Source organism: Apteryx rowi, unplaced genomic scaffold (genome assembly GCF_003343035.1).
Source record: "Apteryx rowi isolate R43461 unplaced genomic scaffold, aptRow1 scaffold_324, whole genome shotgun sequence".
Classification (NCBI taxonomy): Eukaryota; Metazoa; Chordata; class Aves; order Apterygiformes; family Apterygidae; genus Apteryx; species Apteryx rowi.
The window spans coordinates 514,341-540,165 of NW_020449686.1; the positions used below are offsets into that span (position 1 = coordinate 514,341).

The following is a 25,825-nucleotide window of genomic DNA, read 5'->3' on the forward strand; positions in this document are numbered from 1 at the left end:
TTCCCGTCTTCTCCCCCCCCAACCCCATCCTTCAGTAGGACTCCAGTATGGTCTTTATTATAAGCTAAAGAATGTTAAATAGAAATTTGGTTGTGGGAAATAGGATTTAGCCAATGTTGGGAAGGACCTTAACTCTTCCTAGCAGCATGGAAAGCCTGAGGCTTTGAGAGCAGTGGAAAAGTGGAGTCGGAAGTATGGAATGTTCTCCCTTTTTTATGAAAGAGAAAAATGATACCGAGGTGTGCTAGTTGGTTACCAGCTCATTTAGATGCTCGAACATCACATTGAAGGTCAATTTTAGTTTAGTTTAAATGAGTTGTAGGCATTTTGAGTAAGTGTTGTGCTGAGGTAGAGTACCTCATATTCTGTTAGTTGCTTAAATATGCGGCACAGTAAAACAAATATAGTGATACAGTGAGACCTGTTTGCTTAAAGGCTTTCTCTTTCTTGTGAAACAGCAAAACAACAAATCTACCAAGGTTAAATTAATTCACTGTTCTTTGTTACACCAAAGTTTAGCACAGGAAATATTGCTCTAAGCAGTTTTGTCACCAGAGAGGTAGTTGCATTTCAGTGACTCCTAGAAACGTGTAACTTATTAAGCACTTAAGGATGTAAGGTGGTATATAAAAGACTTCTCGAGTACTAATATGGGCTACAGCTTAGGTTGCCAAATTACAAATTGCTTTAATTTCTACTAATACAGATAAATCTCATAAAGGAGTGATCAATAAATTTCATGAATATGAAAGTACTTGGCTGGCTAAAATCACCAATTCTAGCACATTGCATATAGTCAGTTCACGTTTATTGGATAAATAAAATTTTCCATTAGAAGAGTAACTGGAAGTTTTACATGGCTGTGGGGCATTGTATTTTTAAACTAATCTGAGAAAGAAAATAGTGCACAAGTATAGCTCAGCAAGACTGTACCTGTGTTCCTATCGAGCAGTTCCCATTGCTGTTACGATAGCTGGGAGCACCCGTGAGAGCAGCTGGAAAGCAGCTAGGGCTGCACGGAAGGGCTCTGCGCAGCAGCGGCTGGCTTTGTCGGGGCGGCGGCAGCAGGCCGCTGTGCGGGTGAGCGCCCCGGCTCCTGCACGCGGAGCCCCCTTCCCCGCTCCCTGCCGGAGTGCCGCGCTGCCCAGGAAGTGTGGGGAGCGGGAATGGGAGGCGCAGGGCGAGCAGTCAGAAATGAATGCTAGAGGTCGTTTTTTGGTTTTGTTTTTAATTATTATTTCTAATACACAGGTAATAAGATAAATGCTACTATTAGTTTTGTTTGCTAGTGGAAAGAAGCTGTGGTCCTAACTTGAAACATATTTTGATAGTGTTAGGACTGTTGTAAGGAGAGAGAGAGAGAGAGAGAAGAAAAAAAAAAAAACTTTTGTGCAGACAAAAGAAAGGAAATTAAATCTCTGAAAAAAATCCTGAGATTTTGTTCTTAATCAGAAGGCTCAATTATGTGGCTCTTATCAGAGCACACTCCTACAGTTAAATGTGCAGATGGAATCAGGCCTAAAATATGTAATTGTCCAGGTTTGACTACAGCTTGTTATATTACAAAAGATTTTAAAATTGTTCTGGATGTGTACTGAGATATCTTTGAGCTTTTTTTTTTTTTTTTTTCTTTTCCTCTTTTATGACCAAAAAGCTTTTGGGAGGAGGAAAGATAACTGAGAAGTCAATGACGGAAAAGCCCCACAGAAAGTTTCTATACAACTTCAGCTTTAATTAAATTCTAATCTTTTACCAATAACTGTAGGTATACAAACTCTTCTGTTTAATAAAAACAACAGAAAAAAAACACTTGGTATTCAGATTTGCCAACATAATATGAATAAAGACTTTTATGAAAGGTCTTTGAATTTTTCCATGCAGTCAGGAAACTAAGCCTGAAATATTGTTCAACTTGTATAATTGAATTATATAAGAAAACTGATAATGGTATGATACTGTATGCAGTGGCTGTGTTGTGCATGTTTAAAATTTATGTTGCAGAAAGCAATAATTAGGTTACTTCAAAGTCCATTATAATGTGTAAAGCCTTAAGCATCTGGTTAGTTAAGACTTTGTTTGTGTATCAACATTTTTGCTGAATGACCGCAAAACAGTTTGGATTAATTGGTGAGGAGTTCAAAAAACATTAGCAGAATGGGAGAAAAAAGCAGAATCCTGAGTCTGTTTTTTATTGAAAATGGGTGTGTGTGCATATAATAAAAACATAAGAAATTTAAAAAAAAAAGCTTTCATCAAAGAACTGTTGTTTAGATTTTGTCTAGGACCTAGGTTGTGTGTTTTACCTGCCAAAATACCGAAGCCAGTAGCTTCCTTATTTTTGTCCCCTTAGAAATCTCAGGTTTTACGTCATTAAGCATTCTGTGGTGGTGTTCTGTCCCCTCTGACGGAAGGTTACTGCCGTGATGTTGGGTGTAAGGGCCGGGGAGAGCTCAGGTGAAGTGTCCCTCTGTGAGGTGAAGTACCTCTCTGGTAACGTCTTCCCCATGTCTGCGAGAACGGCTGAGCCTTGAGGGTCACTTACGTTGCAGCATCTTTATTTTGCTTCCCATTTCCTTCATGCAGAAGAGCTTGGGGGTGGGTGGGTGGAGAATGTCACTTAAAACTGTAAATATCATGTCTCAGAGTCTGTTTCCAATTAGCTAAGGAAATTCTCGGAAGAAAACTAATTGGTGTGCCTAACAAAGTGTTCTAGCTTTTGTTAAAGCATCACATTTAAAGGCAGGAAGAAAGGAAATGAGTCTATGTACAGAGGTTAATATGAAATGGTGACATTTAAACACCATCTATGCCAGGTAACTGTATTATACCAACATTCTTCTGCCATATAATTGAACTTTGTTTATTTTATCAAAACAAGATATTTGATGATAATAGCTTGGGTATGTCTTTTGCCAAATCCATACTTACTGACAGCACCAGTGCAATACAGGTCACGCTTTAGTTTTATTTCTTAGATCCATGAAATCTTTTTTTCTATAATAAAATTTGGGGAAGAAAAAACCCGCAGCCCAAGTCTGATTTTTACAGAGTGGTAAAGTTAAGTCACTAGTCTGTGTAAACATTGACTAGGATTAGAATTAGGAATGTTTCAACCTGATTTCTTTCTTAGGAACCATTTTCTCTTCTGATGAATGAATGAATTGACATGTAAAAGTCTGAGAGCGCTGCGTGACGTTCTGAGGTGTCCTGTTTTGGTGTGGCTGACAGACGGTTTGACACGCTTCTGGGCATGTCAGTGTTTTCTCTGTCTGGCTTCTTGTTTCAAGGGAAGGAGAATTGTCTTACTATAAATACAGTGAAATAACTCTCAAGTACTGCATAATTTCTTTAAGCATCTGGATGGTAAATAGCTCTTTTGACAATGTGATCCAGCACATAGTGTGTTATTCTCTGCAACTTGCTTTTCACAAAGCACTTGGATTTTGTTCGGTGGGATACTTGAATGTATACTTTATGCATGTGGGGATAATGCAGTTCCTTTCCTTGCTCCGAGCCTCTGGGGTACATTGTTAGAAAGTTTCTATATGCTTGTAAGATATGAGGTAGAGGTGGCTTTTCAAGAAGCTCAAGGGCAGGCATAAAGGAGATTTCTTCCAACTTTTCATGGACACATTTGTAAACAAGTTTGAAAAGGCTGTAGCTGGTAATCAGTTTTTGGCTGTGCAAGAAAGGTGAAGAATTACATTTAGTCCAAAATTTAGCTATAGTATTCCTGTTAAATTCATGCTTCACTGTACTGTCTTGAGAACCTGTAAGTGGCGATTAAATATTTTTTTTCTACAACAAGATAGACTGCTTGCTGGAGAAAAGTGCTTGAAGCGTTCTGTTGGAGCTATTCTGAGTAAATGTTCACCACTGTTGGTTACAGATCATTTCTCTGGCCTACACGCAATGTAAAATTGAACATAAAACTAGCTTATTTTCCTTTTGCATGACAATAATGGTGTTTAATTTGGAACAGGCCTTATAATATTCTATTGTAGTCAGAGAAAACCTGAGCAGTGAACTGTTATAATCCTTGATGCTAACTTGACTTCTCTCTTTTTTTTTTTTTTTGGAAGACTAGATTATTAGATCTCATTTTCCAATAGTCAGATTTTTCCACTAGTTAAGTGAAATCAGGCATTTAATTTTTCTAATCTTTTTATTGTGAAGTTAAAATAAGGTGTATAGGATTCAGGTATCCTTGAGCTATTATGTCTTTATTGAATAAACCTCTCTCTCTTCCTCCCCCCCCCCCCCCCCCCCCCCAACACAGTTACAGACATAGAGCTAAAGCGACTGAAAGATGCTTTCAAGAGAACTTGTGGACTCTCATATTATATGACCCAACAGTGCTTCATCAGAGAAGTCCTTGGTGATGGAGTTCCTCCAAAAGTTGCTGAGGTAACCTCTATGTACTTACTGATGTTTTTTTGTTTTTTTTCTGGGGATGTATATGCAGTTGATAAACTATGTCTACAAATGTGCACACAAAAACATGCCTATTCAGGTACACAGCTAATTTAATTTCTTTCCATTTTTCATGCAGTATCACAGTGTACATCCTCTGTCTGAGGATAATATGCCAGACGTGCATATGGGCTGTCGCTCATGTGCTTGACTAAGCTACTGGCTCAAACCCACGTAATAGGTGATAGATGACTCTGAAGTACACCTAAATATCCGGATGTAGATTTAGGGAAGTGAAAGGCTGGGAATGGTTAACACTATATATAGCCCTTATAATAGAGGACTTTATTTACTGTGCAGATATGCATGCTGATGTTTTTTCTGAGATTCTGTTGGCTTTTGCTTTGTTTTCTAAAGTACAGATTAATCTTTACAAGCTCTTAAAACTAATTTTATTTATAGTAAATGTATAAATGAACTGGAAAATATCCAGAAATGAAATATGTTATATGGATATAAATATTGTGTGCAGGATCATATTACTATATTTTATATATACATTCATGTTTAGAAAAATATTTTCTTTCATAAACTTGCCTCTGACTCGAGAAAGAATTTAAAATACTGTTGCTAGAGAAAGAATAAGACTAGCCAGACCTTTCAAATGATATTTTGCTCCATGTCACTTCTAATCGCAGCTTCTATTTCTGGTATCTTCAGTGTTACTGACCTCACAGGCAGCATACAAGCCTTCCAGTTTTATTTAGATAATGTGAGTAGTGAAGTATGCAATGCAAAAGGTTTAACAGTGTGAAATATATTCCAGTGATATTATTTCCTTGTGTAGTTTGAAGACTTACTATGGAGAATAGCTGTTTTGTCTGTGAATGTCGAAGGTTCCTTTTCTAAGCTGAATCTTTTCTCTGTTCTTTTTTCTCCCAAGTGTTAACAAAGACGACAATCTTACTTGCTTCTGTAATATAGTTGACAGTTTGATTTATGTGGCTTTTCAAGCCCTTAACAGGAGATACTGCAATATATATTAGCACCTATCAAATTAAAAGAAAGTGTATGATTTGCCCATAGCTTAAAACATGACTTCAGTATTAATTTCTATATGTGTTATCTGGATGCTTTTACTGTTAGTAGCCGTTACGATAAAAGCAAAAATGTATCCTGCGCTACATATGATTGGTTTGAAATAATTTAAAATGTCTAGAATTTTACATTAAGTTCATTTGTACTTTTGTATCCCTTTTATTCCAGTGCTTAGAATTAACTTAATGCTTTGAATGATATAAACTTTGTGGTCAGGAATAGAAACTATGGGTTTTCAAATACTGTCTACCAGTTACCTCCTACTGTTTTAATAAATCTGTGCTTAAGGACACAGCTTTGGTGATGATTATCCCTTTTAACTCTCAGTTCTCAGTTTCCAGTTGGTGAAGTAAAATTAATGGAAGAATCACGGTTGTTTTCTGATATGATCTCGCCATTTGGGAACATTGGCATCTCAAAATTTTAGTACAAATTATGGTGAACTTCCAGTATTTGTATTTAGCCAGTATATTAGCTATATCTGTGAGCTTGAATATTGTAAATTTGGATAAAACACAAGATTTGCTTCTATTCTTCTTGTAAAAAGAAGTGAAGACGCTTAATTTTTGGTGGACAGAAGGTGGAGGGTGTAAAGAGGATGGGGCCAGACTCTTTTCAGCACTGCTAAGTGATAGGATGAGAGGCAACGGACACAATCTGAAACACAGGAAGTTCCATCTGAACATAAGGAAAAACTTTTTTCCTGTGAGGGTGACTGAGCACTGGAACAGGTTGCCCAGAGAGGTTGTGGAGTCCCCATCCTTGGAGATATTCAGAAGCTGTCTGGACAGGGTCCTGGGCAGTCTGCAGGGCAGGTGACCCTGCTTGAGCAGTGGGTTTGGACGAGATGATCTCCAGAGGTCCCTTCCAAGCTCAACCATTCTGTGATTCTGCGACAAGCTCTACCAAATCTTGTTATGGTGATTTGCTGCTCCTAGCTGTCTGTTTTTAATTTCACTGAAGGTTTTCATTTTTATTGGTAGTCAGCAGAATAGAAATTGTCTGTACTTAACTCATCCAGTACAGTCTGGCACCTTGTCTCAATTCCATCAATGGGTTAAGCTTAAATGCTAGGAGTTGTATTGAATTGCTGAGTATTGCTATACATTTGTTTTTACCAGTTCCGCTCTTGAGTTTATGGGGAAAAACAATCTTAGTCAAGAAGTCTGGAAGCCTGAAGAGACAGAGAATGCCATCTTCATTTACATTGCTGGAAATTAAGACTTATTTAAATCAACATAAATTATTCTAAAATTATACCAGTGCAGCTAATTAAAAACTGAGTCCTGTGATGACTTCTTTTTCCAAACTCTATGTACTATATAATTTTAGTCAAATCACCATTTTTTAAATATAAAAGAAAACATGTGGTTATACTCTTTAGTTATCCATGAAGGATAACATGTCAGAAAAGATCATCTTTTATTATAAGTTGTGATGAGGAAAACATGATTTCACTGCTTCATTCACCCATGTATCTTTTTTTGTCTTAGAAGTTACATTAATGTGAAATATAAGAATTCTGTCCCATTTTGTGCTCCTAGTGTTTTTTAGCTCAAAAGTAGCTATATTAAGACTGAAACTGTAGTGTTCAGCTGGCCAGCTGAGCTAACTGTGTATTTTTAAAACAGTTATGATTCCAGTGTTTAAATTACTTATTTTCACGACTGAAGGAAAATCACTTACATACATAGTGTAGCCTTGAAGGCATCTTGTGAAATCAGAATGATTAGAAAGCGTGGAAATCAAATCTCTGCCATGACATTGTCTGTGAAGCATATACAATCACTGTGTCCAAACAGAGCACAAATTTAGTTCTACTAATTTAGCCCCTCCGCATTTGTAATGGATTAAACTGAAGTAATAGAAGAGGATGATCTGAACGTCCTGTGGGAAGTTAATCTATTTGGGTAGTGCTATGTCTTAAGTATAGTAGAATGAAATCGCAGGTTATACATAATGTCTTCCCTAGAATGAGATCCTTCTGTATTAGAAGCCTAATTTAAATTTATTTGCCTTCAGATATCCTGTAATAGTCTAAATGTATAGTAATGAAAGTGGTAGCTTGTTGGATAGACCAGGAGAGGACGGACCTAAGGTAACACACAAAACTGTATCTAGGTAAGTGTTTCCAAGGAATCTGTCCGATTCAGTGTTATGTCCGGTAGTAATTGTGATGGTACTCAGGTGAGCAAGACTTTAGAATTCATTCCTGCCTTGTTGCCTGATGGGCACCTTTGAAGGTGATGTAGAACACATGCTGCAATGAATTCTGCTGCTCTGCTTCCTGTTGATGGAATGGCAACACTGGTAGATTTTCCACAGCTTGTTTATAAGCAAAGCATAAGGGGCAATTACAGTAGTTAATGTAGCTATTTTGTCTCAGGTGTTTCCTTTTCTTGATTTTGCCACTACAATACTATGTGGCTTAGCCAGATCTATCCATTGCGGTGCCCTTGACAGGCCCACAGTTGTCTTTGCTCACTCCCAGTCCTGTCTTGGTTTTTACTTGAGATGGAAATCTGCACCTGAGATAGTAAGAGCTAATGACTCAGTCGCATGACTCTGGTATTCAGCCATCTCTTCCACCCTTTCCTTACTTGTACTGTAAGACTGAGAATTCTGGTGGCAGCACTGACATTGCTGTTACTGGAGGGTGTAGGGAGAGGGGCCTTTTAGCCCCAGAATCTTTCTGCTTGTGTCACTTACCTTACTGACATCTCGTAAAAGCCCCGCTATGGTGTTATTGCACCTATTTACAGTGGTTCCCTTTAACTGCTGTCAGTATGGTCCCATCACGAACCAGAAGTTTCTGAAGTGTGTCAGGCTGTGATCACTTTGTGATTTACAATAATATTTCATAATAAAATATTTGTAAAAGATTAAATTACTCAGAAAGTGAAACTTTCTCTTATTAATAACAAATAGTGGTCAGAAGATGACCTCAGAAGTTGTTGTTTTTAATACTGCAGGAAGATTTCATTTCCTCTGAAGTTTCTTTCCAGTCTTCAGCTGTTTATTTTGAGAGAAATAAAATTTTTTGTAACAAATGTAGACTTAAATTTTGCTTTATCAGTGTAGAAGGCACAAATTCTGTTGAAGTACTTAACAGATTTCTTGGCTTACAGTTAGAGTAGCAAATATTGATGCCTGTCAGGTCTTTGGCAAACAGCCTGCTGGCATATAGACCTGTGTGAATGATGTGGTACTTTTGTCTGCCTTGGTTTGGGAGACATAGAACTTTAATTTTGCAAAGGGCTTTCAGCCTGTTGAGAATTGGTTTCCTTTGTACTCCACTTCATTGTAATGTTCTGCTGTCTGACTCCTTTGAGAGGCCAAATTGATAAAAGATTGCCCTTGATTAAGCAAAATGTCCTACATCATTATGGTAGGATCTAAATGTTCTTTTGCAACTGAAATATCATTTATTTTGCATCAGTTATTTTGTACTAGTTGCACAGTTAGTTTAACCCGAGCTACTTATTTCCACCCTGAAGTCACCCACTTTGAGTGAACTGGGTTAGGGAAACCTGGTAACAGAAATGGTTAGTTTGAATCCAAGTTGGCTTCCTGATTTCATTCATAGTCCTGCTACATGAATACTGGTTTTCATACAGGAAAATAAGAATAGGAATAAAAAAAAGGAATGCTTGTTTTCATATGTGGTTTAAATTAGCAATGAATGGGGGGGAATAAGCTGGAAGGTACTGAAAACAAAACCAAACCAAAACTGCAGAATTGCTAATTTCCTTGTGTGTGTTAATCGCAGAAGTCTGCAAGTAAGCCCAAATGTAGGTGCTTCATGTTCTTCCAGTATGTGTCTGCAGTCTTTTCTCTTCTGAGGCATACAAAACTCTGTTATAAATATAGTTTTGATTGTTTTAATCTAGTTTTGAATTATTCCTGTGTTTTTTCAAAGGTAATTTAATGATTAAAGTGTTCAGTGGACATATCCAGTAGGTTTATGATCTTAATTCTGCTATTTATGAGGGAGTCTAATACATTGGTAGGTTTTGTGCTGTTAAAAAATAGACAATCAGAGCCCTTCTGTGATGTCTTGCTCTGAATGAAACAAGATCAACCTTTTGTTTTATTCTGCCTCCAAGTTAAGGCATCAGTCTCTTCATTGAACTATGTTGCATTGTTTTCTGTTTACTAACTGTGCCCAAGAGAAATATTTTAATTTTATTCTAAAACGGGGAATTCTTTGTGTATAATATTTCTTATCTTAGTGATTTATTTCATGTTCTCTTGTGTGTGCATGTTTTCTGTCATGGATGCTTACATATCTGAAGGTACAAATATCAGGATTATAAGCAAGTAATGAAACTTGCTGGGGAAATGATGAAATGGGACCTGTGAATGAACAAGAAATTATCTTCATGGAGGATTTGTAAAAATTTCTTTTTCACTGCTATTTATGAAAAGTATCTGCCTCTTAACAAATAAGACTGAAATTTCTCTCCTGAATTTTAGTGTATCCTAAAAACTGGTTTAGGTTTATAGGTACTGGGAAAGTGAATGCAAGTGTAACACAGTTTAGTATTAAAAGCATGTTTAGTTGAATGTGAGACAATAAACCTAAAAAACAATTGTAAAATAAAACCCCAGTATAACTTGTTGCTTTCAGTGTTGTCATCTCTTCTCTCCGTGTCTGTTCCCGGTTAAAGACTTGCTAACTTTCCTGTTCTGTTCTCCTAGGTTATCTATTGTTCATTTGGGGGAATATCCAAAGGGCTGCACTTCAATAACTTGATAGTCGGATTAGTTCTACTTACAAGAGGCAGAGAGGAAGAGAAAGCAAAATGTAAGTAACTTAACTTACAAGCATAACAAGAGTCTAGAGTGTGTAAAATACATTTTCATGAAGCAAGCTTATATTGTGATATACTCAGTAACTGTTTTTGTATGTAACCAGAGCGTGCATGGTTGCCAATATAGTATCACTTTTGGGCATTGTTAGCTATATATCTTGAAATTCAATACATTGTAGATTCCTATACTCAAAGTGGAATATTTGATATTTCATCATGAACGTAAATGTTAAGATCCTACAGAAAGACTGTTGAGCATTGCATATGGGCAGAGAAAGGAGGACAGCACTGATCTTTTTCAAAATGAATGAAAGCATCTGCCTACTGACTTCTGTTGTTTTGTTATCTTGTTAATCTGAATTTACTTTCCTTTTGATTAGTGGGTAATGATAAAAGAAAAAAGAAATGTTTCTCAGCCTAAACTTTGACCTGTACTGGAGTTGAATGAATCTAAAGGTTTCTAGTGCTTTAGTCATTGCACAGTTTTTGGCCTTTTCAGCCAGTTTAAACTTAATGTCTGAAAAATGTAGCTACTGTAGTTGTTTAAACATTTCTCTTCTTCCTCAGACATTTTCAGTCTCTTTTCTAATGAATCTGGGAGTTATGTTGTCCGTGAAGAGATGGAGAAGATGCTGCATGTGGTTGATGGGAAAGTCCCAGAATCACTCAAGAAATGTTTCTCTGAGGTATTTCATAAAGGTTTTATTCTTCTGCATTTACAAAAATTGAAGATTACTATTACTTTGGGCAGTTTGTTTTCCTTTGTCCTATGCCTGCAAATTGGTCTTGTTCAAACAGAGTACAAGTTTAGAGTTTTTTATCTTATATCGCGTGTGATTTGCATTGATGTGTATAGCAACTTTGTATGTAAATGTAGGTGTTCTCCATACTGCTTTACTTAGTATGCTAGTTTGAAAGATATCATTTCCTAAGGTTAACCGTGTTATCATATTTAAAAATTAATATTGCTAATGGGATTTTATTGCTTATTGTGGACATTTTATTGCAATTAGGAAAGAAATCTTGAACACAGATCTGAGAGGGGAAAGAAAATCTGCTCACTGGCTATAAGAAAGCCTACCAGCAGTTGTTGTTCAAAAAATAAGAGTTTTGGAATACAGTTCTGAAATAAAAAGGTTGGAAATGACCTCTGGATGTCTCCCATCCAACCTCTTGCTAACAGCCGGGCCCATCTGCAGCAGAGTACTCAGGGCCTTGCCCAGTAAAATTTTGAATAACTCCAAGGATGGAGATTTCACAACCTCTCTGGGCAACCTCTTCAAATGTTTGACTACTGCCATTGTGAATATATTTTTTTTCCTCTCACGGTCTCTTAACCCATACCAAATGAATCTTAAGTTTCATGTGTAAAACTTTGTACTTTGTGTGTGAAAGCCATCTCTCTATAACTTTTAAATTCAAGCAGAACCTGCTAGTGATAAGTGTAATAGTCTTTAAATAGATGGTTGGGCCAAGTGTCTGAGTTTGAGAACACATCGCTATTTCCAGTTACATCACTGATTTGTTGCATTCAACAGCGAAAGCTCTGTAACTTTTGTCTCATTGTGCCTGACAGGAGCTACAATATTTATTTATGCTCTAGGTTGGTTGAGAGATGTAATCTTTGAAGCTCAGTGAAGTCCTCCCCTAAAATGGGCTGTGTTACATTTAAATATTCGCTGATGCTTCTTTGCCAATAGTGATCCTGATGAATTGTCAGGTTTGTTTGATTCAATTCCTGTCCTTTGTTGTCAGAGGGGTATAGACCAGCAAAATGTAGGCATTACACATTCCGCTGAAAAGCTGTTTGAGGAGAAGAAGCTTCAGTTGTGGGTTTCAGAGTACTTGATTACCTTAAATTTTACTGTATTGTGTTGAAGATAACTTTATGCTAGAAGACATGTAAAAAGCATTGGCTGAGGCAGACTCATTTATTCTGGTGCTGGTATTATGATGGCTTCATAGGCAATGATTACATTCTTCATTCTTGGCTGTAACCTCAAATCGCATGTTTACAGCCGTCCAGTTTCTGAAGCTGACCCACTTCAGTGTTTCCTATTTATAATTTCCCATCAGTATGGCGTGATGAATTATGCACTAAAAGTTAATTGCATACTGTCCAAGAAATTTAAAAATACTTTATGAAGATGTTGCAGGAAGAGAAGTATCTGTGTGACTTGATACTATTTTCTTTTTCAAGAAAATGCTCTATATCGATTTTCTTTCAAAATGAAAATAGTGTAATAACCCTCTCAGCAGAGTTTGCTGGCCTGTTAATCATACTAAGTCATTGCTGGATAGTGAGAAAGTTTTATGTTGCTGCTGTAGGAAGGCCTTCCTTCCTGCTATATGGCAGATGAGTTATGATTTCAAGGATGACGTTTATAGGGACTTTTATTCTTTCTTGCAGAATTATTGCATGTACTCAACTAGAAATACGAGCTTTAAAATATATCTGCCTTTGTTTCCCTCTTGTTTCTGAAACACAGGAAACAAATTCACTAGTGATATCTGTGTTGCTGTAGTTGCTTAAGTTCCATCGTGGCTTGATTGTAAACATTGCTTGCTCAAAATGTGTGGTTCTCCCCTCTGTCCAAAGCCTTCCTGTCTCTCATCTTCCTTCTTTCTCTAATCACTTGGAGCAGCAGAGAATCTTAGAGAAACACGGCACAATTCTTGCTCCATTTTCAAAAAAACAGTGGAAAAAAGTGGAGGAAAGATAGAATGCAACAGGTAGTAAAAAAATAATCTTCTGTCTGATCTAAATTGCTATAGAAATGAAAAATTACATTGTGGGCTACATTTAGCTTCTCTGTTCATTTGGTAGTGGTATTTCTGTAATTGGTTAAGTCCTGCAAATCCTGCAAAGTCCCAGTGTTGGCTTACCCTTTTCCTCACTGTCATTCATTTCTCTACCCTTGTGCTGGCTCAAGCATTCCTGTGACTCCTTGCTGAACTGGACTGGGAAGCTGATCTGGCTGAAAAGTAACCCATTTTGCTGCAACTCCTAAGCTTCTAGGTTGTTTTTCAGCCAGTTCTGTTTTGTCACATGGCTGCACTAATGTGACTGCTATCGCCAAAGAGAAGGGATCAGAGCAGTGCTGGGAGGAACAGGGTAGGACTGTTGCTCTCATGACTAGTGTGGATTTATACGGATTAAGCTGAAGGTGAAATACCAATGTAGACTCCACCCTGACTTCCTTGAATTATTAGCACGTGGAAGTCTGTGATTAGTAACTGTAAGTATTGGGGGATTTTTACCATTTTTTTGTCACATGCATCCAGTGGATTAGTCTGCCCTGTGTTCTGCTATAGAGTTCAATTTAATTAAAGGCAAATGAGCGAGTAGCACAACCCTCAGGTTTTACAACGGAGAGGCAAGTGAATCATGTTCATAAGTTGTACCTTTCTTCTCTGTTTGGAAGGTTAGGGAGTCTTTCTCCTCTGTGGTTTTTTGATGAAGGCTACCTCCTGGTAAAACTTGTCATTTTGATTGTTTTTGTTTTGATTCTGATTTATTTTGTTGATTTCCACCCCCCAACCCCCCAGCTAGGTTGAGTACTTATGTTTTATTCTAAATAAATAATTGAGTGAACTGAGGAAAATAAACTACTTTGTGCCAAAGCATTAAAAACAAAATCCCTCTAGATATTAACTGATAATTCTACAGTTTGAGTATGTTAACAAATTTTGAAAGACAGTGATCTCATGTGAGGAAATTTTATAGCATATTACTGAATATATGTAGAGTGATTTCAAAACCAGAAGTATAACAAGTAACACAAAGATTTAGCTACAGATTGCAGCTTCCACGTCTGGAGGCTTTACTGCTTGGAGCTATGCTGATTTCACCAGGTCTGTGAAAATTCCAGATCCTTCACAGCTTGGTGAGTTGTTTACCAAGGCATTACTAAGGCATTTTTAAGGCACCTTAATTTTTCTGAATCATGTGTGTAAATCTTACAATAGAGTAGAAATTAAAAAATGTGTTCTCATTTAATTTGTATGACTTTATCGAGTAATGGTGGGGACTGGCAAATTGCTTGCTTGCATGTACTTAAAGGAAAACAGATAAAGAGATGGTGAATTTTGCCAATTTGAATCTTGCTGATGAACCTTTGTAAAACATTTTATTACCTAAGACCCACAGAAAAGAAACACCAGACCTTTTATTTTTCCATTTCTTTCGCCCCATGTTTCTCTTCTGGTGTCATAATAAATGTGTAGCAGTGCAGATGGAGTTTTTTGCAACTGTTTGGGTATTCTGAAAGGATATTCCCTCCTGACATTTTTTTGGTCAATCTTCTATCATAGTTCTGTTTATTTCTGACATGCTTAGGTTAACTTTTGTACCTCAGTTGTAATACAGGAAGGTGTAGGGAATATTCCCCCCAAATGACACAGGGTTGCAAAACTAGCAACAAGCACAAAGAGTTTCCTCTGTTTATTATTAAGGGGAGGCTCAGAAAGTGACTTGATTACAGTAGCTGCATGTATTTATCAGAGAAAAATATAACACTAGAATACTCTAATCTTAGGGAAAAGCATAAAAAGAACTAGGATCTGGAACCTGAAACAATCCATTTTAATTGGAATATGAAGCAAAGTTTTTAACAGCAATGGTGATTAACCATTTGAGCAACCTGAAAAGGAAGTAGCAGATTTTCAGTTTTCTCCAATTGGCAGTTTCAGATAGGCTATAGGCAAAAGCAAATTACTGGATTTTGTAAAGGTGTAATTCAGTAAAGTTTAATAGTCTGTGATATTAGGGAGGTTTAACCAGTCAATGGCTTGAAATCTTTTATAGTTTACAACCCTTGCTTATTTCCCATGGATATTAGGACCCTTCTGTAATGAGTTTGTCTATTAACAATAGTCTTGGTTTATTTTAGTTAGTTTTGTGGATCCTGTAAAAATAAGTTTGTTGATCTCTATGGTTTCATGGCCATAGCTTGAGAAAAATTCAACTAAATGGTTTAAACAGCCTCTCCAGCATTTGAACTCTGAAATCTGAATTTTTATGTATTTCTGAACACACAGTTCCATGTGAGACAACCAGCAAGAGAGACTGAATTAGGAGATACTGTGAACGTCATGTTGACATATACTCTTCAAAATGTTTTATGGTTGATAGAGGGGAAGAGTTTTACATGCTGCTTCATTGAATAACTAACAGTATGATTAGTCACAAATCTGAATTTTTATATTAGGTGTTTGTACACTTGCGTAGATATAACAGAATGTTTATGATTTTATAGCACCGTTGGTTTGGGACATAAGAGCATCAGTCATAATAAATTTAAATTCATAAAAAATAACCCCTGTTATTGTGAGTTGTAAGTGACCATTTTTCTCATAATCCCCTTAACCTGAGGTTCAGAGTAAATAACTTTCCAAAGGCCACACTGAGTAGGTGGTTGAAATGCAGAGAGACTCAGAGGAGTCTAATTTCCCTCCCTGTGCTATCGTTCAGGATAAAAAACAAGCATGGTCTCACAAAAATCATTTTAGTACTTATTTTTATAGGAGACTATCCCACCTCTTGTTCATACAGCTGTATGGTTCCTGTTTACTGATACTTAGAAAGGGGAGAAAAACAGCTCACTTCTTGCTTTTCTCATAGGGTGAAAAGGTAAACTACGAGAAGTTCAGGATTTGGCTGTTACACAACAAAGATGCTTTCACGTTTTCTCGTTGGCTGCTGTCTGGAGGTGTGTATGTGACACTCACTGATGATAGTGATACCCCGACCTTCTATCAAACCCTTGCTGGAGTCACACACTGTAAGTAAATGATGGTTCTTTTTATGCATATTTTTTAAAACCATTTCAGAGTTCGCAAACTTAAACTGTTGCCTTGCAGTAGTTGTTCGTTAAATCTCACTACTCTGATTAGATACATACAGTTCTGCTCAGCAAGATAAATTTCTTTTCCATGCTAATTTGTTCTCTGCTTTTTGTGCTGTGACATGTAAAACATTGTTACGTACAAGGACATAGTGAGTCATTATTTATAAGAGATAACAGTAGTGAGATTACAATGCTTCTTATAGAAGCTGGCTACCAAGTAAATTAAAAAAAAAAAAGAAAACCTCTTTGATAAATACCTTCCTTTGAAGGAACTTAACATTAATACAGATTTTGTATTTGCTCTCTTAGATACAGTAGATCTCAAAACTGTTGGCACAGTTTTGAACATAATGCTTCTCTCAAAAATAAGCGTTACCTCTTAATTTGTTTTCTGTAGTGAAATAAGCAATATTCCTAGCATGTGATGTAGTCAGGCAACTAAATTAACTAAGCAGAAACCTGTTCAGAATTTGCATATAGAAATGATCTCAAAAGAACAAGTGTTTTCTTATGTCTATATTGATGTAAAAGAAGGAGCAGCTGTTTTTTAGGTTAAATGTAAGAATAAAGGGCTGATAAAATACACTTTCTATGCAAATACAATGTTGGCCATACATACAATGTCAGCTCCTGGGGGTTGTCATATCCTTAGGAGAGAAAGGGTGTTTGCTACTGAGATATCTGTGATTTGAGGAACCTGGTTCTGCTCCATGCACTGTCATAGACTTCTTTTGGTGAGAGCATGGCATATAATCTGATGGGTGGGGTTCTTGAATAAAGGTGGGGGGGGGGGCTTGTGTGTGTTTTTTTAATTGCTTTTTTGTTTTGTGTTTTTTAAGTTTTAAATACAAGCATTAAAATCATGTTGTGATTATTTGAAATGAAAATGCATAATAAAATTAGAAGTTTATAGACAGGTAATATATTTACATTGCGTGAGAGACTGCAGTAGACACTGAGGTTACAGAAAACAACTAAATACTATGAAGTCTAATAGACAAAGCAGAGAAAGGGCAATGGTAAAATAAAAAACCTCTCTTTGAATTCTACATCATCAACCATGGTACAAATCTCTCAAGCTGCATCAGATTGAGCTGTGCTATGCCTCCAAACCTGTCAAATGTCCTTTGCCCTAGGTATTCAAGGAAAGGTTCACTCCAGGCTCTGGATGTTACCTCAGAGCTTACTTTGTTTTTTCTTCATGTTCTGAAATTGAAGTTTTTCTGAACATTTTTTGCTATGCTTTTTGCAAAAAGTTTATTTATACTGAAACTGAGATTTATAATAAAAAAATTAAAATTTTAAAGAGCTACTTTTTTAATGGATTTTATGCTTTGTATTTAATACCATTCTCACTTTTTCTCTTTTTGATATGCCTGTCACTGTTACCATCTGCAGCCAGGCCCAGCTATTTCCCTTGTGTGTTGCAGATGTGCAAATTAAATAATTCAGGGAAAAAACGGTCTTTAGACTAAAGAGGACAATATTCTTCTTTAGCCCACCCACACCTACTTTCTTGTGTCACGAAGAAAGCCTTTCTTCAGCTTACCAGGCTAAGGGTTTTTTTCACTTCTGAACCAAAAATTTGAGACATTGACTGAAGGGCTTTAATTAAAAACAAAATTAAGATGACTGAGTGGGTGAGAGAGAAGCCTGTTAAAATGAAAAGAATAAGACAGACAATCTATTTCGGTTCTTGGAAAAGTTTGTTTTAGTGGGTCCATCTTACATTTGTTTCTGCCGTGGTATAATTATTTGCTTTTTTCTTTTCATTTTGTAGAGTGTGTGTTTTCACTTTCTCCTCAAATTTTTCAGCCTTTGGCTTAACAGAATTCTAGTTACTTCAGCAGTCTCTGTCAAATCAAATTGCCTCAAGTACCCCTGTTTACATTTGAGCCTCTTTGATTGCAGGGACCTATCAACAAGTCAAGGTGACATTATGTTAACGTTTCAGCCCTGTAATCCTTGCCGGAGAATGCCTCTGCAGGAACAGTAGTGTCCGTTTTCAATTTAACGGCGATTGTCCCCTTTAACTTACAGTTAGCTCTTTGAGATATTCAACTATACAGTCTCAAATCTTGCTTAATTGCTCTTGCATATACTGTCAACCTTACAAAGTAACTGTCTCGCTCTGTGTTTAAATTTTTGTGGTAGGCTCAGTGATCATACCTCAGCACGGTAATCATCTTTGTTGAAAACATTAACCTTGAAATCAGCTCACTCTGCCTCTTAGAAAGTTGTATTTTCGTAATTCTTATATTTTAACGTTTAGAAATACAAGTAAATTTCATGTATTTGGTTTTAGTCTCTCTGTGATCAAGTTGGTTTATAATAATTTCATAACACTTCTGTGCATTGCTGCATCTGATACTGTAAACTGTATTACAGGAGGAAATGTCTACTCTTCCTCCTTTTCTAGGAAACGTGCATGGCTGCTCTTTTACTTGTGTTTGTATAGTGGTTTGTATAGCTACACGTTCTGGTGGGGAAGTTGCAAGATTTTTAAAGCCTCATGAAATACATTTGTAGAATTTTGTATCTCTGAGTGTTTCAACACAAACTCTATGTCCCGAAAAAAAAAAAAACATTTGTGTTGCTATGTAGTAGGTCAGAGCACTGATAAATTTGATGTTTTCTGGTGACTGGTAATACTCTGTTTCTTTACCTGCAACTTATTTTTATAAGTTATAGGCTGATTGGCTTAATGAAGATAGAACTGAATGAAATATTAGTTTTCAATTGTTAGGATTAAAAGAAGCTAAAATTAAGTAAGATATTTGAGAGTCTTTGAAGTGATTATTGAGTCTTCAAGTGCATGTCAGATCTAAGGTCAAGCTGTTCATTATATTCAAGAGAATTGTATAGTTTACATGTCTTTTTGAACATGTAGAATGTTTTGAACTGTATAGTGTCCACAGGTTCCATATAATTAACTAAATTTGGAGCTTACGGTGTATGTTTGGACCTCAAGATAAAATTAAATTGTTATTTTCCAGTTAAAACTAGCAATGAGAAAAACAGAATGTGGTTTTACTGCCTATGTTATGATGTCTGCAATTCATTGTCTTTCAACTGACAAATATGGAAAAACTGGTCAGAATTTAAGAGTAAGATGAGTGCTGGTGAACTAACCTGCTTCCCACAAATCTTCACAAATACTTTTTTTATAAAGTGTCTGATCATCTATTATGTAATTTGAGGCTGTATAGGAATATCATACATCAGATGTGAAAGTAAAAAAAAATTAATAATGTATTTTTTTTATATATATATATATATATATATATACACATATAGGTGTGTCAATCTAAATAATAAAAAATTTTAGTATAGCAGTATTCTTACCACAGCTGATCATAGAAAGCCGTAAGGGCTGTTATGACAGTTCCTTTTCACTAAACAGAGGCTTGTTTGCGATGCTTCTAACTAGGATAATAGTTGTCTTCTGGGAGAACGAATGAGTGCAGTAATGTTTAGTAAACCTACATGAACATTATTAGAGTATACTGAAAGACTGAAGGTTTTTAAATCTATTCTAGTGTGAAATGAAAATTAATTTGTAAGACTTCCTAATGCAGTTTGCAAATTTATCACCTGGATGCTGGAATTGGGCCGCTGCGCCCTCTCTTGGGACATCAGTTGGCTCAAGCGGCAAACCGTTCTGCTGGCCCTGCTGCCTCTCATCGTGTGCTTGCCATTAAATGTCCTGAACAATATGTCAGAGACTAGAAAAATTGCCGTGATAAAAATAGTGAAAGTTATTAACATTGGTTTAAAAACAGACAGCAAACACTTTATTGCAAAGCATCAGTGACTCCATTTAAATTTGCCTAATGAGGCGAGATATCAGGAAAACAAAGGAATTCTAATTTTTCACTTGTAAATAACATTTGTTTCAGAATGCAGATGACTTTAATTATGTTTCTCAACACATAATTAGAAATTAAATTTTGAAGTTACAGGAAGTTGCTCATACTTGCTGCTTTTAATCAAATTTTTTTCCATTTCACTTAAATCATGAATATGAATCATTTCATTTGAAAGCTAGCAAAATAACTTAAGTTTTTCTTGGACCTTTGGTATATTTCCCCCAAAACAGTTTGAGGGATATGAGTCTCTTCCTCCACCTGCATAATGACCCAGTAGCACTAGCTTGGATTTTCTCAGTTTTGTAGTATGACTGGGTGTTCTTGGTTTTATTTCTTTTATTGTCACCTTGAATAGAAATGTAGTGAAACATTTAAATCAAAGGTAAGTCCTGTCAGAGATTGACTAACACTAAAATTCTCGGTAGGACAATATTCCCCCAAATCAGTACATATCCTTAATAATTACAAACTAAACATCTAATCTCCTCTGGTACCCAAGTCCAAGCGTAGTACTTCAGTAATACAACAATTCTTGGCCACTGGGGGATGTCGTTTTGTTGCATGCCGTGGCTGCTTAGGACTCTTTTAATTACAGGAATAGAACTGAGGTCATTCTGCCCGCAGAGTACGGCTTTCTGCTGCTTAATTTAGCAGACAGTCACATAGGAACAGGAGAGAGACATGGAGGTCTCCTGCCTCCTTGAGTGCAGACCCAGTGAGCGACTAGTATTCCTTCCATACGATACGAGGCTTATTTTTTTTCCAGTTGATATTACTGGGAAGCTATTCCAGTAAATCTTCTACATGTATCTGTGGGCAGTGTATATCTTTCTTTTCTGTCAATATTTTCCTTGATCTCAGAGAGTCCCTGTTCTCCTTCCCTTTTACCCTTCAGTATAAAGGCAGAAGATTGTTATATTTCCTCTTGGCCTTTTTGTTAAAGTAAAATGAGCCCAGTTCAAGGCTTTGTTTCAGACGGGGTGCTTCATCTCCCTTTATTATTCATCAGAGTCGTTTTCTGTGTCCTCCAGTTTCTGCTCTGTGAGGCAGTAAGTTGCTGCTGTTTTCCAGGTGAGACCTCACTGGTTTCCTTCACTTGGAAATATTTCTTCTGATGCAATGTAGGTGGTGTTTGCTTTTTTTATGGCCGGGTCATTTTGGTGTTTCTCAGTATTTCACATGATGGGCTTTTATATTCAGGTTCTTCTCAGTCATTTTCAACAGGGAAAGGTTCCCATTTATTATAGAAGTTATTGGTTTCAAACTGACAGGCTGTATAATTTGTACTTCTGTGCTGTTACTCCAGTTCTTGTGTCACTGAGTTCTTGTTAAGCAGCATCCAAATTCCCCTTTGAATTAAAAAGAACCTCTCTTCTGTCATCAGAAAAATTAATCAACATGCCCTTGCTTTTTCTAATGGCTCTTACTTATTGAGATCCAGTAAGACGGTGTATAATGGGTATAATGACTGTATTTTAGAACATATGGTTATTGCTAATTTAACATAATAAATGAGGGGAGGTCTGGATAACCAGAAGATATGGCTGAAATGCAAGAGTGCGTTTTTGAAACAATAATATATGAAATTGAAACTCAGTGTTGTGCAAGTAACCTCTCCTGTCAAAGATGGGTTTATAAACCTGTAGAGTTTTATCTCAATATCAAGCTGTGAGTCTGTGAAAGGTAAGCAAAATGAGGTGATCACTTAACGTTGCTTATATTAAAAGTCTGTCTAGATGTAGATTCCTGTTCTGTAGCTTGCATGCTTATGTTTTGGTACCCCCCCTTGAAACACTATCTCTTAATGATGTCTGTAAGGCTACTAAAAGATACTTCTGGTATCTATACTGTAAGATCTATTTTTTTGGGGGGGGGTTGTTTGTTTTTTTACAGAGGTGACTTTAACTTATTTAGTTGTGTGCTATTTTTTTTTCCAAGTGTGTGAACACTTGTGCTTTGAGGTGCATCTTAGTGTTTCATATCTTTTTCTTATGTGTTCCCATCTTATTAAGGCACTGAGACGCATGTACTGTCTTTTCCTAGGCACACAGCCAGATGGTAGTGGCTGGCAGGCCCCACAGTCTTGGTAGAAGTTGTAATAGTCACTTCTGTGTGTGCCCTGTTCTGTTTTAAAAGAAAAAAAAAAAATAGTATTACAGCAGGCTAGGCCAATAAGAAAATGCCCTAGTGTGGCTTAATCTGCATCTTGCCACTTTGTTATCCTCTTAGTTCCCAGGTTATTTGATATCTTGTAAAGCAGCCCTCTATGGCTGAGGTCCCAGAATCTTCTCCGAGTTAGTTTGAAAGCAACTAACAACGGTGTGTGTTCAGAAATACTGTTGTTCAGTCGTTGGGTCTTCTGGTTCTCAGTCAGCCGTTTGGTGATGAAGAGCCCTTTATGTGATTGGGACCTGGATTTGCTTGGAGAATATCATGGGGAACAGAAAAACAAACCGAGCTTCAGTTAAAATGTTGGGAATATGGTATGCTTCTACTGTTGTGAGCCAGAGAGAATTGTGCCATTAGGTGGGTAAACGTTAAATTGTTAAAATATGTTGAAGTCTGCAGTTAATTCTGATGTTATACAGAATTGTAATAAATATTGCCTGAAAAAGACCCTATTTTTATGATTTTTTTCTAAGAAAGAAGAATATTCATGGCTTGCTACCTATGTAACATTTAAGAAGGAAGTACATATCATGAAAATGGCATTAAATTGAAGGGTGTTTGTTTTAGTGTTTATCATGTGCAGTTGATCAGTGTAGAAGCTGGTTTTAAACTAAACTTATTTTTAGGAGATTTACGGTTTCTCAGGTGCATATTCTTGCTGCAGATGTTCTGTTTACTGTTCTTCCTTTACTATATGAAGACTGTAACTTGAGGTGTACTTGACATTATTATTCATCTGATTAAACTTCTCTAACTGCTATTCTTAGAGAACTTGAACTATAAAATATTATTCTTTAAAATTTTACAGATCTGAAAATTTTTCATGTTTTTAGTGGACAAATGGTGAGAGGAGTGAAAGAAGAGCATAGGATAGTAAACTATTAGTATATGCTCTAAACTTGCACAAAAATAAATATTAATCATGACTTCACAGATGGATAATATCTTAGTGTGATCTCAGAGGATCATATCACATACAATTGATGAAAATAAATGCTTACTTGGCCTAGAAAACCAGTTTATTCCAATGCTTTGGAGTATATTGTATTTATAAAATACATTTTTTTTAATCATAAGTTATTCAGAATTTGCACTACTGAATAAAAGTCCACGCTTCCTGATGTGACTTGAACAGGTATTAGGAAAATAAAAATTTTATGCTTTGAAGAGGTAAAATACTTTATCTAGATAAACCTCTTTATAAAAAGATGGCTTTTTTCATACACATTAGTATGTTTGGATAAGTATGGTCTGCTTTTATCATGCTTCATTTAAGCTTCAATAACAAATATGGTTATATGTGTATATATCATAAATTACAGAAGACTACTGAAAACGTGCTGGCAGTCGAGCCATTATGGAATATGGATTATGAATACTGTGCACTGTTTTTAGAAATTCAGGGTGATTTTTTTTCTTTTGATGCTCCAGTTTGTATGTGCCAATTGTAAGGAAATTGTGTGCAGTGCATATTTTGAATCGCTGACATCCTCAGTGGGTCCTAAGCTGAGTGTCTGAAATGGAATATGTAGGCCATAAATTACTTGATTCCATTTCGTTTAAATGTAATGAGGAATATCTGATGCACTACATATACTGAAATTGATTTGCAAGATTATATGCAAAAAATCACTCTGGAGAAACAGAATTGCCTAGCAGCTGGCTCTTCAGCTTCAGAGTTAAACATTCACATGTACTATAATGCAGTAAATCTTTGTGTATTTTATGTAAATGAAACTGTTATAATGGACTACAATTCATGTTACCGTGAATGAAAAGTATTCTTCTGTCACAGTGTTACTTTTAAAATGTGTTCAGTTTAAGTTGCTCGAGTCTAATTAATACAGAAAGTGTTCTTTACTGCTTTGTCAGTCTACTTTCTAAAATGTTTGACTTTTCCTTGTGAGAGCGTAATCGGTACACTAGACCTGCCCTGGCTACGTTATCAATGTAGCACTTATGTTCATATTTAGCAGCTATTCTTTTGAATGTGATGATTTGGAAAAGCTTTGTTTTTTAATGACCATGTAATTTCAGTCACTGCTCGACAGGAATGCAGATAAGATGCCTTCTGATAACCTGTCTTTTCTGAGATTAAATTGATAGAGCAATAAAGGTAGTTCTGTAGATACTAGCTGTCAAATACAATTAGTAAGTGGGGTAGAACTAGCTTATACTATAGATATTTGAGAATATTTTATCTTGCGAGACCATTCACCTTTCAGTTCTTAATTGTTAAAGATAAAGCACCTGCTAGAGGAAGCAAGTGTCTGCTCCTAAGGTTTACTCTTCAGTAAAGACAGTGTGAACTTCCTCGTCTTTTCTGAATATTCTTATAATATTGAATCATTTCAAGAATGAAGCAGCAGCCCTGTTAACTCTTTTACTTCCTGATTTTAACTATGTGTAGTCACACAGGTAGCTTAAAAGCAAACAAACTGATTTACATGCTCATCTTCAAGAGTGTTAGCATAATGTATTTGTATTTGCTAATGAAAGCAATAACATGTGCATGCAAATTTTCTTTAAAAATAAGAGTATAAACTTGCCCTTTATAAGCAATTGTTTAGATACTGTAATGGTTTTACAGATCTCTTCATGTACTTAGGACTCTGTCTCACAAAGTAGCTTTTACCTTTGATTTGTTGTTGTTTTTGATTATTTCTGGTCTTGAAACTCTGAATATTTTTTTTTTGCATCTCTTGCAGAATGCTGGAAGTCTAGTCCTAATGTGGTATCTTGAGAGCTCCTTGTTATCAGTGCTGTAGCACCCTGATATCTGTAGACAAAACAAGATTGAGGGAAAGTGTATTTTATCTGGCAGTTTTTCTCATCTGTTGATATTCTTGCCACTGTGGGACGTGTGTGTCATTAAGTTGTCATGACATGCCCATATGTCTGAGAACACACCAGATACAGTACTCTCTTCGGTCTCCCTTGACCATTCTACTTAGGCTCATGAAACCGCTTGCATCTGCGGCACATTCTTTGGCATCTATGTTACTGCTGCGCGCTGATCTTCAAAGGAATATATATTCTGTTTCTCCTTCTTGATTCCTAGTGGAATAACCTTCTTTTATATGTTTAGATTATTGCTTTCATATGTATTACTACAAAATCAAGAGCTAGGAGATGTAAGCCAGATAGGGGAATTATCCAGCTTGAAAGTACTTTTTCAGGAGGGGGAGAGAAGAAAGGAAATCCGGCTCATTTTTCGGCTGGATCAGCTCCCTGTCTAATTTACCACCTCATCCCAGTAGCTGATATTAGTGCAAGGGAGCATGCTGCCGCTTACGCCTGGAGTTAAGGGAAGGGTAGGCGTCCGGAGCAGCCTGAACTTAGACTGGATTAACATGTCCCTAAAAGCGTGGCGTTGGTGGGGTGTTCTACATGTTGGTATATGGTCTGTCAAGTGATTGTGCCAAATGCACAGAGGAAAAGGACATTTCCACTGGTGTTAATTTTCTCTTCAGACCATCTGAAAAGTACTTTACAGGGAGATGCAAACCCTGCATACTCTTCCACCCCCATTTCAGATTTTAACATTTTGTTATAATTTTTCCAGACTTTGCGCTGATGTGGGCAAGGCATAGTGTAGTTTGCAGTGCATTAT

At 36.5% G+C, this 25,825-nt stretch overlaps 1 protein-coding gene across 7 annotated transcripts in view; it reads left to right on the plus strand.

The window, feature by feature from the left end:
- USP32 (ubiquitin specific peptidase 32) overlaps positions 1 to 25,825 on the plus strand; it is an 85,357-nt gene that overhangs the window by 21,581 nt on the left and 37,951 nt on the right. For 2 of the 7 annotated variants that reach the window (XM_026071364.1, XM_026071362.1), the window contains exons 2-5: positions 4,280 to 4,407; positions 10,213 to 10,318; positions 10,893 to 11,011; positions 15,949 to 16,108. In XM_026071364.1, the coding sequence (XP_025927149.1) occupies positions 4,345 to 4,407; positions 10,213 to 10,318; positions 10,893 to 11,011; positions 15,949 to 16,108 (448 nt within the window). In that variant the 5' untranslated portion in view covers positions 4,280 to 4,344. Of the gene's footprint in view, positions 1 to 3,137; positions 3,253 to 4,279; positions 4,408 to 10,212; positions 10,319 to 10,892; positions 11,012 to 15,948; positions 16,109 to 25,825 lie in introns of those variants that run through there. The other 5 variants (XM_026071361.1, XM_026071359.1, XM_026071363.1 and 2 more) reach the window with 5 other exon arrangements.